The 14,035-nt window shown below is 42.0% G+C and overlaps 1 protein-coding gene across 4 annotated transcripts in view; it reads right to left on the bottom strand.

The window, feature by feature from the left end:
* Window positions 1–1,980: 1,980 nt before the first annotated feature.
* The window catches only part of ZFYVE28 (zinc finger FYVE-type containing 28), a 146,397-nt gene continuing 134,342 nt past the window's right edge, over window positions 1,981–14,035 (bottom strand). For all 4 annotated transcript variants that reach the window (XM_063157506.1, XM_063157507.1, XM_063157508.1 and 1 more), the window contains 2 exons: window positions 5,190–5,293; window positions 1,981–4,293 (listed from right to left, as the gene is read on the bottom strand). In XM_063157506.1, coding sequence (XP_063013576.1) covers window positions 4,162–4,293; window positions 5,190–5,293 — 236 coding nt within the window. In that variant the 3' untranslated portion in view covers window positions 1,981–4,161. The remainder of the gene's footprint in view (window positions 4,294–5,189; window positions 5,294–14,035) is intronic.

Genomic DNA, 14,035 nt, shown 5'->3' with positions numbered 1-14,035 from the left:
GAGCCAAATGGCAATATCTATAATTTACTAACAGCTATTAAAACCTGAAAATTAGGATCTAGCCTTTCTCTACCACAAAGTAAAGGAATACTGCAGAACTTTAAACACCTTGGTGCAACACCCAGGGCATCTCAAGCAGGATGCTACTGCAGGTACAAGGATACCAAGAGGTTTGAAACAAGCCTGTGCCTGGGAACTTGAAGGACAAGATCAAGAAACAATAAAGATGAAAGCTCTTTGAGTTGTCTTAATAATTCACTATGCGTAAGATATTCATGGAGGCCACAGAGTAAGTCTAGTTTATACACAGCAGAAACTGAAAGCTGAGTGATGGGTGAGGCAAAGGGTGAAAGAGAAGAAGGAAAAAGAGCTAAATCCCCCCCAAAAGAAGTCAAAAGGATGCCTACAGAGATGATTTGTTCCAGACAAGCAACATAAGGCATAATTCAGTGAAATGCTGTCATTAGAGTTCACAGAAAGCTCTTGACTGCAGCACAATCCTTGGTTCCAAATGAAGACATGTGAGGCATCACAGTCCCTGTGAGGAAGCAGAAAGCAGGAGTCTCCATCCTGCATGTGCAGAGTGCTGCAGTCCTGGTGCTGGCAGGGAGATGCTGTCGGGGTTGCCACAGAAACGGCGGCGCAGCGCCAGCAGCAGCTTTGACTGTGCAGGAACCGAGAGCTCAGCGAGGCTCTGAGAGCTGGCTCTGAGCTCCAGGCAGGGCTGGGATGGGGCCGTGCTTGAGGCTGTCCCACCTCCCCACCCGAGTACAGGCACAACCACACACAGCCTGCTCCCTCCTCCTTCCTTTCAGCTCAGACAATGCACACAGAGGTCACTCCTCACCCATCACTTCCATCCAGGTTCCCCTCTTACATACCTGACATGCTCTGTGACAGCTTTTCAGTCTGAATGTTCTGGACAGGGGTATTCCCTGGAAGCAGAGGTATTTTACTGAAGTTCCTTTCACTGCAGAGGAAGCCTTGATATCCACCTGCTTTTACAAACCCAGAGAGAGCTGGAAACGCTGTACAATTTGTACAGACCTAGAAAGGATCACTCCAGAGTTTACTGTAATTACTTTTTTCCCCCTGGAAACAGGCGTAATTCAGAAGGGAACTGTCATACAGGAGAGTCCAGCACCAGGTGAATTATTGCTGTCTTTGGCAATGCTGCTCTTACCTTATCATCTTCTTCAGTCCCATTGTGATATCCCAACAGGAAAACTGCTGTGAAACACAATGTATTCTGGAGAAATCCCCTTTTTGATTAAGAAGTCCCTTTAGGATTGATTTCTACTGTTCACTTATTCATACACCTGAAGGCAGCATTATTTGCCCATAAACATTATTCATGTTAATTCAGATACAATCTCACATTTGTGTGCAGGTTTCTCATCAAGTTTCCCCATTGCTGCACCACTGAAGCCAAGATCCCAATGTAATGGAGCTGTAACATTTTCTGTTCAGTGAAATGGCATCCCAGAGCCATGCAGCATTAGGTCCACTGGAAAAGAAAAGTAATTCCCATAAAACCTTTAACAGCTGTATCTCATACAGGGGGCAGAACAAAGCAGCACTGGGCATTTATATTTCCCAAGGATAACTGTGCACAGAGATCCAAGGAGCACTGTTTTCATTGCAGATTTGTATCCCCCACAGGAAAGATTATTCAGATGTGACACAGGCAGATCAAACATGCCTGATGACTGAAGTGGCCATTGACACAAGATATTTTGGGAAGGGAGATTTTCAGCTGGTGGCAAGAGATAGCACGAGGCAATGCTAAGTGACAGGCTGGTATTCCAGCTTTGATTTACCACCCCTTCACTGTATGGGTGACTTCCATCTTCAAATTTAAGCTCATTTCTTTCACATTTTCTGCAAAATGAGAAAGAGTTAAGGCCAGTTTGTTTGACAGGATGGCAGCTGTCACTCTATGTAAACAGACCCCAGAATGAAAGAGCAATCCAGCACATGGAAGTAGAAAGTCCTGACACTTTAATTATCTGAAGAGATTACAAGATGAAAGTCTTTCTTGAGGCAAATGTATATTAGTATTGATATAGTCATTGTGCTTTTCAGTAAGAGAAATAGGAGTCTGTATTTACATAAGAAACTATAGTGTCTGAGATCTTTAAATATCATATTTATGGAAATGATTCTGAATTACAGCATTTACAAAATAAAAACAAGCTTAAATAAATATTCAGTGCATTAATTAAGATTTTTTCCACAGAAGCAACTTTTTGTGCATATTTATTTCAGAACTGACGTTTGTTGCAATTTTTTTATCCTATAAAAGAAGCATTAAATTTCTTGTGTGTTTTTCTGTTTTTTTCTTCCTAAAAATAAAACTGCAATAATCATTGCAATGTGAAGCCTGAGATTTAAGCCTGAATAAGTATCATTGCTTGCACCACATTACCCATCTCCCACCAATCACCCAGCCCATGCCTTTCCAAACTCTGGTGAATGCAGACACTCCAACCCAAGAGTTTCATGAGAAGGATTTCAGGGATGTAATAATAATAAAAAATATAAATAAGTGAGGATAACACATCAGAGCTGACATTGTCTACAAACAGCATCATAAGGCTTGTGCATTACACATCAACTAAGTGAAGCTGTTTCATCTGAATCAAAATGACAGTAGTGCCAAACTGCAGCACCCTTATATGGCTCATTAACACTGAACAGTAAACCACTGAGCAAAGAGAATGTCCCCAAAAAATAAAGAAACTTAAAAACAAATTAACACTGGCCAGTTTTGCCTTATCAGTTTGAGTGACGACCTTTCTCAGGCGTGATACCACAAACAACTTCCTCACCCATTTTGGTATTTCTCACTTTGAAACACAGTGTGTAGTGCCACAAGTCAGGAAAGGGGGCACAGCAAAGAGCTCTTGATCTCGTTTCCTCTGTAACCACAGCACACACTGCCTTGCTTTTCATGTGGCCAACTCAAAGCAGGTCCAAATGCCTTTGAAACCTCAGTGCTCAGGGAGCTCTTACTGCAAATAGTTCGTGCAAGATCATAGCATGAATCTGTGTGAGTCTCATTTCTTTCCTCTCTGAGTGGAGATAACAATTATTCCCCGGTGTTTCAAATAAATACAAATGTCTTCTGAGTTGTTAGCATGAGTGAAGTACCAGTATGCACTATTTTACATGGTTACTCTGCCAAATGTGGACAACAAGTACCCTTCTCTGGCTGACCATTCTGTAAGACCTTTTGGATATCTCATTACATATTTGCCTTTTAAAAAACCTCAGTATGTAAGAAATAATTTTTAAAATATTGTCTACTAAATTTTGCTGCCAAACTTTCAAAAATATCTATTTTAATATGAATTAATTTATTTGGTAACCACTTCCTCTGAAATTTGTTAAGTTTAAAATGCTGATATAGAAACCAAACTTCTGCGTCAGACTTTATTAACAGGATTTAGCATAAATGATTCAGATTATAAATACTTCCAAAATTCCAAACTATGGAAATGGAAGTTGAAAAAATTCTTAGAAGACAATTTGGAGTTATTGCTCTGCTTGGTAAATAAGAGGCAACAGAAATATATTGTTTTAGGGCCTTCAGGGCTTCCTATGGGATTCACTGAAAATTTTGCCATTGTAAATATTGAATAGAGATTTGAAATAGATTTGCTTTTTTTAATCCTAGCATAGGTAGCAAAAATCTAGACATGGGGAAGTTAAATGGCAGCAGGTGGGAGTGTGCTGATGCCCACAGCCATGCTGGGATTCCAGTGGGCACAGGAGTGTCTGAGCTTTGGGACTGATCCACTGGGGTTGGACTAATTAACTGTCTACTCTGTTCCTAGCATGTAAGATAAGCAGCAATGCCTGTTCAATTCTCTGAGCCCTATTTCCTTCCACACAGTGCATTTGTTCTGCATATGGCATCGTAACATTAATGTTATAAATTTATGGAAGACTGTCCTGTAGCCTCAGAGCTACAGACGCCTCGTAGTTCCCTTTAGCAGCTTAGTAAAATGCAATAAAAACTGTCTGTACAAAATTTATAATAATGGATGTCAAAGCCTATGTGCCCTCACTGGGTCCCTCTTTCAAGTTAATTCTTGGCTTAGGTCAAATATATCAGTCCATGTAAGACTCCAGAAGACACAGCAGTAGTTTAATTTGTCAGATACCAGCTCTGTCACTATAGAAAGGAGTGACATGGAACATGTAACAGTGAGTGCAAACACGGACAGGCTTCATCTGGCCATAACGAGGTAATGGAGCAGAGTGGGAGGAACAGCGGGAACAGAAGATCTGAAAAACAAGAATGAAAATTTCTCCTCAGTTCCTCTGAAGAACAGGATGGGACAAAATTCATTTCAAGGGAGGGGAGAGAAGATTGTATGAGCTGGCACCAGCACCATCCTCAGCACAGCAAGTGAAGGGCCCCAGCAGGCAATCCCCACCCAGCTTATCTGGCCAGGCTCAGTCCCTCTAGCAAGGGTGCCCAGCACTGACAGCAGCCAAGGCTGGCCTGTCCTCCTCTGCAGCTCCTTCAGAGGTGCAAAGAAGCATCTCTCCCTTGGTTTTAAAGAAAGGCTAGGGGAATACTTGTGAATACCTCTGAATTTCATACTCCTGCAAGTCCACTACATGGTTAAAGAAGCAGCTTCTTCCTTTCTAACTTGTACCCCCAGCCAGCAAGTGAAATGGGATTGCAGATTTCTGGCTTCCTGTGGTACATGACTGTTTTTTTTCTCTCTTGCTCCCTCTTCCACCCCCACAAACTTGCAAAGCAGCAGCCCTACACACCAGAGTGATCCTCCAAAGGTTTGGAAAGACAGCAAAGGGACACCCTGTCATGCAGCTGAGCTGTGAGTGCATCACACCTGGCAGTGCAGGCTGCCCTGGCTCCTTAGAGCTTACAGCAATAGTCCAGAGTGACTCTGTTGGGGTGGGGAGTGTTCTAGGATCTCATCAGGGAATTCTGCCTTTAGCTTTATACACTTATTGCTGTATAAAAGTCGAACCCCTCCCCAGTCCTTTGTAAACATAAGCTGAGAGCTGGCAGCCCAGGCACACAGAAGCACCTGTGAATTGAGAACCCTGGCTGAGTGTGCACATTTTGCTGTGCAGCCAGGTTCTGTGGTGCACATGAATTTGCTGCTGGCTTTGGTGGGAGCTCCTCACAGCCCTGAGTGAGTCATTACCTTGCCACAGCTCCTGCAGTGGTGCTTCCTGCGAATGACTGTGAAAGGAGCCTTGCATGCAGTGCAGTAGCTGCAGACTTCATCAGGAACCCAGTCAGGAGGATCTGGCAGAAACACAGCAACAAAAGGGAATCAATCAAAGGGGAATGAAACCAAACATGTGATTACCAGGTCCACAAGGAAGTAGGGAGAGTAAAATATAACAGCAGCTGCTTTCATCTGCATTTCTCCAAGTGCTTTGCAAACTGTAGCTGAGTGAGTTCAGGATGCCCAGGAGGGCTCAAACTCCTCTCTTCTCTGCCAGGCACTCAGCTTTGGGCAGAGCAGATCAGGCATTAAAATGGCAGCTTTGAACTCGAAATAAAATCTATCTTAGTCATATGCAAGTCCAGGGAAAAGAAGATAAGCAAAATAAAGCAAGAAGACAAGAGATTATTAAAGCAGAGCTGAATCACAAGTGTTTTTGTCAGTGCCACCACCATCAAAACAAGCTTAGAGCTGAGATCATTCCCAGCCTCTTCAGCCTTCCCTCCAGAATGGCCAACTGCTTTTCTTCAATTAGGCAAGCAACTGTACAGGTAATAAACCCAAAGCCTGATTACCATCTGTTCAATTATTAGGACTCTTCCTGGAAGTCACCAGTAACTACAGCAAAACCACAAAATCAAGTGTACATAGCTCAGCAGAGAAAGAACGTGCCCATTACCACAGACAGCATGTTTCAGTTGTTTATGTCTCCTGTGAGCTCTCCAACCTCCCATAAAAGACAAGCAGGGAAATGATTTGGTTTTGGCAAGGCAGAAGGTATTGGGCTCCTTTCTGTCAAGCTCTTTCTGCTCATGACAGGCTGACATGACCTCAGAGTCTGGAGTTACAAGTGTAGAAATGATGAAGCTGACTGCTTAATCAAGTTGGTAAAAATCTAATGAGTGCAAAGCAAGTTCTTTCCAGAAGGAATCCATGGACAGGGTGAACATGAACTTCTGGGTGTATTTATCAAAGTTCCCTGCATGCAGCTCCTTTTTTACTATTATTTACAATTTGCAAGCCATGCAATTGCTGATTTATAAACCTGACAAGCAACATCCCTGCCTCAAGGAGCATACTATCAAACAACAAAATATATGGTGCAGTTGATGCAGAGGTTAAGAGGACTATAGCTACAGGCAGAAAGATAATTAAATGAAAAATCCACTGGTTTGTTCCAACATAACTATGACCAGTTTTCGTGTGTTTGTCACATTGCAACATTTGTCAAATTAAAAGTACAAAGGATATAGCATTCAATATAAGAAACTGCTCAAAAAGCAGATTAGTAAAAACAAAGAGAACTTAAAACTTGACTCAGCTTTTGTAGGCTTCTCTAAACTACTTTAGAGGTTGAACCAGCTTAAGGAAGTTATCCTTCACTTAATGAGCACATCAGTCTGATAAAGGTTACACCTACAGGGCCAGTAACCAAACCCAGAAGTTGATGTGCAGAGAAATTACTGGTGTGGTGGACAAAAAGGAGATTGCACAGAGAAGCCTTCACCTCATCCCTGAGAGCAGTTCACCAGAAAATGTTCTCTGGGGACCCAAGGCTACAAATCCCTGGTTCAAAGCAGGGTTTCCTTCAGCAGCAGGAACATACAGGACTGCCAGCTTAAGCCAAGCATTAATAACAGTGCAGCCAAGACATGTTGCTTTCTACTTTTTTTTCCTTTCCTGCAATCTCCCAAGGCACTACATGTATCTTGCCCAGTGAAAATTACTCCCAATATCAGTTTATGATGTAGATTTTGAAAACTTTGTCACTTTCTCTGATCTGAAACCATGGCAAGCCTGATGGAGAATCCCCATGTTCTCCATCCAGGAGGCCCTTTGGGTTATCACATATACCCAAAACAAAAGGCAAAGATATGAACCAATAGCAATGTTCCTGTTTAAAACTTGTCTCTGCATAGATTATGTTTCCAGGGATTAAACTATCCATTGATTCTCACTCATTTTGAACACAGCAAAAATTTAGGAAATTATCCAAGCTCTGTGCCACCAGGTCTCCCTCTGCAGATCTGGTGGAAGCAGGCTTGGTTAAGATGCTCAATTTGATACTGATGCTTTATAAACTGCATTGCAGGGTGGGCTACCAGGTTCAGAGAGTTACTGATTTTAATATTCACAGAAAAGCCACAAAGCACAGGCCCTTTCTGTACCCCCTGCAGCATCCCAATGTGATGTGCCACTTCTGCAGCAGCTGGAGCCATCATCACTCCTTCCCTCAGATCACAGCTAGGTCACACACATTATAAGCCAGCACAAGCCCACCCCAAAGACTCTGGGACTCATCAGCAGAAAGCAGCTTTCTTATCAGCTGCTTAATTTATTTTCTTTTTTTACTTTCCTTGAGGGGCTTTTTTTGTGGAGGAAAGACAGAGTTATTTTTTCTTCCCCCCCTATATTTTTCTGTTGTTGCCCATTGGAGTGCAATGCTGAAAAAGTTATTTTTTAATTGATCTTACATAGATTTTCTCCATGCTAAATAGAAAGACTAACTGCAAAAAAACCCCCAAAGACCCCAGCCCCCTCAAAAAACCAAAACTAAGCAAATACACAAAAAACAAAAAAAACCACCCACCAAATTTTGATAAACAATGATCTCAAACTAACAATAATCATATAAGCTGTAATTCACAGTTACAGAATCACTTGACTGACAGATGAATTAATCTGAAAACTTTTGTTATTGTAGCTTGGTTTTCATAAAAAATAATTCACAACTTCTTGGCAATGTATAGAAACAGCACAACCCTCTCCACAGAACACTCTCCCACAGCAGAGGGAATCTCTCTGCCTCCACACTGGTGTCACGTCAGCTGATTCACTGAGTGTGAGTGTCACTAGGGTGGCCAAAGGGCACATTTCCCCAGACAGTGACTCATCAGCAGGGGGGCACAGCCAGTCCCGTGCCCCTTGCCTCAGGGGTTTCATGCTCTCCCAAGTGCTCAGACCAAGATCTGCTGCACTGCAGCACACCCCCAAATAGTAACATTTGGTTATGTAACAGCTTTTAGCATTCAAACTGCTCTACAAATGTAATTGCTTTAATCCTCATCACCCAGCTACAGTCAGTGTGTGGGGAGAAATCAGGAGAGGGATGTCTTGCACAAAATGAAAGCGGTGCAGCACTGAAGTGACATTTGAAATGGGGAACTCTGGGCCACTACCCCAAAGCCTTTCCTTCCAGTTGACTGAAAACGGCCTTACACTGACTACAAACAGAGAGCTGTGAGAGTTAGAAATGCAATGCAGTGCTGGAGTGGAGCTGAAGTGCTCACCCTGGCAGGAAGGATGAAGTCCTGGTTAGGTCTCCCCGAGCCCATACAAGAAGCCCCAGTGGATGCCAACCCTTGGTTCCCTTCCCCAGGCTCATCTCACTCAACCTTGGGAGCAGCCCCTGACTTACACACATCAACAACTGAGTCACTGAGCTTTTTATAGAACAGGCTATTGAAATACTCTCTGAAGAGCCCTCTCCTGAGGGGAAAAGCTTCCATGTGAGGAGCAGAGAGTGCGTTACACGAATTAAACCCCGAGCACGAGCCTGGAGCTGTGCTGGGAGCAGGGCAGCAGCACTGCACCCACAGGCTTTTTATGTTACACTCCTTCTCCAGGCTATGCTGCTCCATTAGCTCTGCATGCTGCAGCAAATAGCAACATCCAGTCTCTAAAGCATTATCTGCCTGTGCTTCAGGGATTTGGACAACGAAGGGAGGGCAAACCTTGTTCCTGGGCTAATTGGCCCAGTGCTTTATCATGCAACGAGAGTTTGGAGAAGTCTGCTGGGAAATGGATGCAGTCCACAGCACAAACATCAAAGAGGAGGAGGAAGGGAAGGAAGGGATTAATGAGACAGAATACAGATATAAATTTTAGAAGAAAACATTAAAAGCATGCACAGGAAAAAAGGCAGAGAAATGAAGAGAAACAAGTATTTAAATGAATAAAAAACAAGTTTAGAGAAAGGAAAAAGCACAAGATAAAATTAAATAGTGTTAAGACTGAAAAAGGCTCTTAACAATTCAAACATCTTGCATAACAATTTCTCATAAATCATGAAATTTTAGTCTTTTTATTTATTCTGTAGCTTTTAGCATTCTCCTTTACATGTGTATGCTACCTCATTAGGTAAATACATTTTCTGCTACTGGAGTTAAAAGTCAGGTAAATCCAAGATGCTGGAGCTTTAAGAAAACCATAATCATGGACAAAATACCACAGACACCGTAAACTATCAAAAAGAACAAATTAATTGGGCGTTAAATATGTGCATTATACCTAATGCAGTCCCATCTGATCTTAGAAAACCAAGATGATCATCTCTCTGTCTCAGAACCCAAGAGGAAGAGAATACTGACCCAGGTCTATCTGCTGTGTGATGACTGAAACATTAGCCCAGAAAGCTGAAGATTTTCTGTGGTGCTGAGACACAAGAGACCAATGCAGAGAGAGAAACAACCCCAAAAGTTGTTGGAGCTTGCAGAAGGCCTAGGCCAGCAAATCTGTACTCTGGTAGGAAACAAAACAGAAGCAAGCACAGCACAACTCCCTGCTGAAGAGCAGCTGCTAAACCCTAAACTATGGTGTTTGTGTTACAGCCAGACAATTCAGGGAAAATACCCCTTTCTGCACCTTTTGTTTTTATCCAATGTTCCTAACGCAGAACTCCAACTTAAAGTTCCTCTTGCATTAGATTTCAGAGCACATAATGCAAAATAACCCTGATTACTCCAAACTGAGCTGCAGAGTGCTGCTCCCACAGCATCCCGTGGAACTGCCACGGCTGCAGTAGTCACAGCATTACTTTCTCCACTGCCAAAAGGGTCAGATGGGGCTGCTGGAGCTCTCTGAGCAAAGCAGGATTGCAAATTCTCACAGCTTTAAGCACAGAAAGTTGAAAACTACGGTGGCTTTACTTTACCCCTCACTTCAACTGCCACAGTAAAATGAACCTTTTTTGTTCCTCATCACATCTGATTTTCCACGTCATTCTGGGCAATCTCTGACTTTGATGTAAGATTTCCAGGCAATTGTACCAAAGTAATTTTTGTCCTTGCTCAGAAGATTCAGTGCTGATTACAGCCAGCTTGACATTTTTCAAAAAATAAATTTTTATGCTGAATATAATTTGATGAAAATTTTGGGGCTAAGGGAGAAAAGAGGTACACACTTCTTAGCTTCAGCTCTGGTCAAATGGCTTTGTTAGGATGGAATTTCTGTGCCAATCTAGAAAGCTTTCACCAAGACACAGAGCTTTGCAAACTTGGGCTCAAGCATCTGCTCTGCCTGATTCAACATCACCTTGAATGATGTCCTGTGTCCATTCTGTCCAGGTACATGATCAGCAACTAATTCTTTGGGCAAATTAATTATTTATATAAAATGGAGCAACTCTCATAGAAAACACTGGTTTCCATTGAGATATGGGTCAAATCTTTACTTTAAATCAGATGAAGCAGAGACTTGAGTCTTCCATATAACCATTAGTAGGAATATTCTCTTACCAATCTTTATAATACAGAGAAGTTGATAATGTAGATCTACATAAAAACATACCAGAACACTCAAAACACGTATTTATTAGACAAAACCTAATCAAAATCTCGGTTATGAAGTTACAAAATTGAATAAGTCTGTTCTTTACAGTATTTAGGGGATTCTTTACAGTATTTAGGGGATGTTTTCCCATAAGCGCTGCATGGAATTCTCCACAAGTTCCACATAGTGCCAACAAAGAGGGATAGTCTGAGAAGGGAAAAGGCTCTGAGCAAGTTCTTAAAGCCTAAATCAGATTGAATTACTGCACTACAACCTAAAACCTGTAAGAATCCTGTAATTCTACATGCATGAATAAATATGTTCAGTTGATTATAAAACATTGCCTCCATATGGAAATTTGATTCCTCTATCACACAGTGTAAGCAGAGCTGCTGAAAAAGGAAAAAGCGAAAAGTTATGTGGACAGAACATGTTTGGCCAATGAAGTGTGCAACAGTTTAATTTCTTTCATTCACAAGGTGTTGCTGGTCATCATCATAAATAACAGAGGCACAGGCAAAAAGAGGACACAAGAAAAACTGAAGCATTCAGCTGGGGCTGACAGCTGTCTCAGAGCCATGGTGATTAGATTCTGCACACACAGGAGCATGGGTGGGTTTTTCTGACCCAGGGACTTATAATGCAACAAGAACAAGGGGCTGAGCCTGTGAACTTCTGACTTTTGCTTGTGCTGCTGGATAGAGAGCAGTCAGGGCCTGTGACCAAACAGGAGAGGGTAGGATGGCAAGGGATCAGGGAGGAATAGTGTGTGCTGTGAAGCAAACAGCTGCTAACACGACTTGGCACAAGCAGGTATTTGTACTGGCAGCCACAGCAAATCCATTCTGTCTGCAGTTTTTAGTAGGTGCTAGCAAGCAAGGCAGTTCTGTGCAGATGCTAGAGGGATAAGGAGTGAAGATGCAGGTATGGCTGCAGAGACAGCTGAGACGCTACAGCAAATATTTTCATGGAGCACCAACAGCTTCATAATGCTTGCTGGCTTCCTTGAGAAAAATCTTCAGATTTCTAGATATCTCATGCTAGGACAAGAATTATAACACACTTTCTTAGCCTGCCTTTAACTTCATTAAATGGGTAATCTAAAATATTCACATTTCCCTCAGTTGTAACAGATCAGTCCTCCTGAGTAATAAGTTATCCCAAAATACATGTCCAGTAAAACTCAGATTTGCCCACCTTTAGTATTAAAATCATCAAACTCACAAGGATAAATGTAATGCTCCCACATATGGTGAGCAGGGTCACACTTATGCTTTATCTCATTAACAAACTGATAAGTGAAAACAATAAAAGGCAATAATTTTGAAGTCAAAAAATTTAAGTCACTCTGTGTGTGTGCACACCTATGTATACACATGGGAATCTGCTAAGCAAATACAAAAGTTTTCTGTTAGGACTAGAAATATGATGCCAGATGCATAAATGGCAGAAAGACACCAAACTTCTACTTCCCCAGTGTTTCTAAAGCTGTACTGGATATTAAGAATGACACAGCTCTATCCTGATGAGGGATGCATTGACACTGGGTTAAATAAGAGCAATTTTCTTACATTTTCAAGGTTTCCTTTACATTGTGTGTGACCTGTGCTGCCCACTCTCAGTCAGCTCTCATCCAGCTGTGCTTTGTCCAAGCTGGAGCCCAGGAACTTCCCAGCAAGGTTCCTCCTGTGCTGGTTTGTAGCTCACCAGGGCACAGGGAGAAAAGGCAGTCCCATGGAAGTTCCAGCACACAGGCCCTGTCTGCTGTTACTGCAATTCAGAGCCCAACCTTTTTGCCCAGTTGTAGCCTGCCACTACAATTTGCTTTGAGTTTATACACAGAATTTTGTATCCCACTTGCCATCACTTCCATCATACAACCAGGACAAGAAATTCAACTATATTTAAAAAAAACTTATTGAAAATTGCATAAATTAATATTCTACCATAGGAAAATAAAATTGTTTTACACTCTCTCCCTATAAATATATATAATTTTTTAATACTCCATGAAGTATAAATGTATATACTTTCTTGACAAAAATCTTAGAGCATTAGGACACCAAAGATTAACATATAGACCATAGGCTCATGCTTGTTTTGGAATGCCAATTAAGCTGTAGTTTATTGTATTTCAACCTTCAGAAGGTCACAGGATTTAACTCTTAAACCCTTGCCAATGTCAATTGGCTCATAATAAATATTCACATTTGTTTTATGTCCTAGACCAGCTGGTGGGTTTTATATACAATAAGAATGAAAAGTCTGACAAAAACAAGTGATTCATCTTCATAATGTGAGTAGAGGCTAAAACCTTCAGTACAATCTTAAGGCCATTTATTTGTTCAGGTTGCTGGGCTTGCTTTCCATTTTTGAGGTTTTTTTAAAATTTGATTGAATACAATCTAAAACATTTGCTACATTCAGTTAGAGGGATTTATTTGATAATAGGGAAGAGCTTTCCTGGCCGGTAGCTGGCTGGACCTTCTCAATTTGATACATACTCTGCCACAATGGCAGAAGGGAAGAGCTATGATGTGCTCCTTTGCTTTCAATTGTTTTCACTTTCAGTTGAAATAATTGAGTGACCTGAGGTATAGAACTGAAGTACAAAAAAGGAATTAATTAACTTTGATGCAATGCTCTCAGCCTTTGCTTGAGTACCCTTACAGTGATAACTGTGGTGTATTCCTGTACTCCTGTTGATGGCCCCTGACCCAGATTTGGCCTGAAGGACAAACCCACCAGGCTCACTGCAAGAAACAGGGAACAATGTTCAAGCAGCAAAAGTTGCTTTATCCACCAGACATCTTCAACCTGCACCCAAACAACACCCAGGGGCTGTTCCTTCCACAGTGGCCAGCAAAAACAAGACACGTGGGGAGGTGCTGTAAGGGGAAAAAGGCACATGGCTGCTGAGGTTAAAATCTTGGTGGGAGTTTATGCCTCATGCTGGATGCCTTAGGGATGGCAAAACCACGTATCCCATTAGCTGTCCCCGCATACCTCAGCAGAAAAAGTCTGTACAGTGTTGCCAGCAATGACAACTTGTGATCTGAAAGGACAGGTATGTGTATTGGAGGTGAGGGATATTTCCAAAGTTCCCACAAATTCAGCAAATTGACCCACTTCAGATGCCCTTTTTAGTAGCCTTTCTGTGACTTCTTGTGTTTTGGAAGGTGGAGCTCATCTCCATACTCCTCAGCATCCTGTCTCTCTTTGGGATACACAATAACATTCCTGCCCATCAGGAATGGAGCCAAGTTACA

Source organism: Melospiza melodia, chromosome 5 (assembly GCF_035770615.1).
Source record: "Melospiza melodia melodia isolate bMelMel2 chromosome 5, bMelMel2.pri, whole genome shotgun sequence".
Taxonomy (NCBI): domain Eukaryota; kingdom Metazoa; phylum Chordata; class Aves; order Passeriformes; family Passerellidae; genus Melospiza; species Melospiza melodia.
This window is presented reverse-complemented; position numbering and strand designations above follow the sequence as displayed.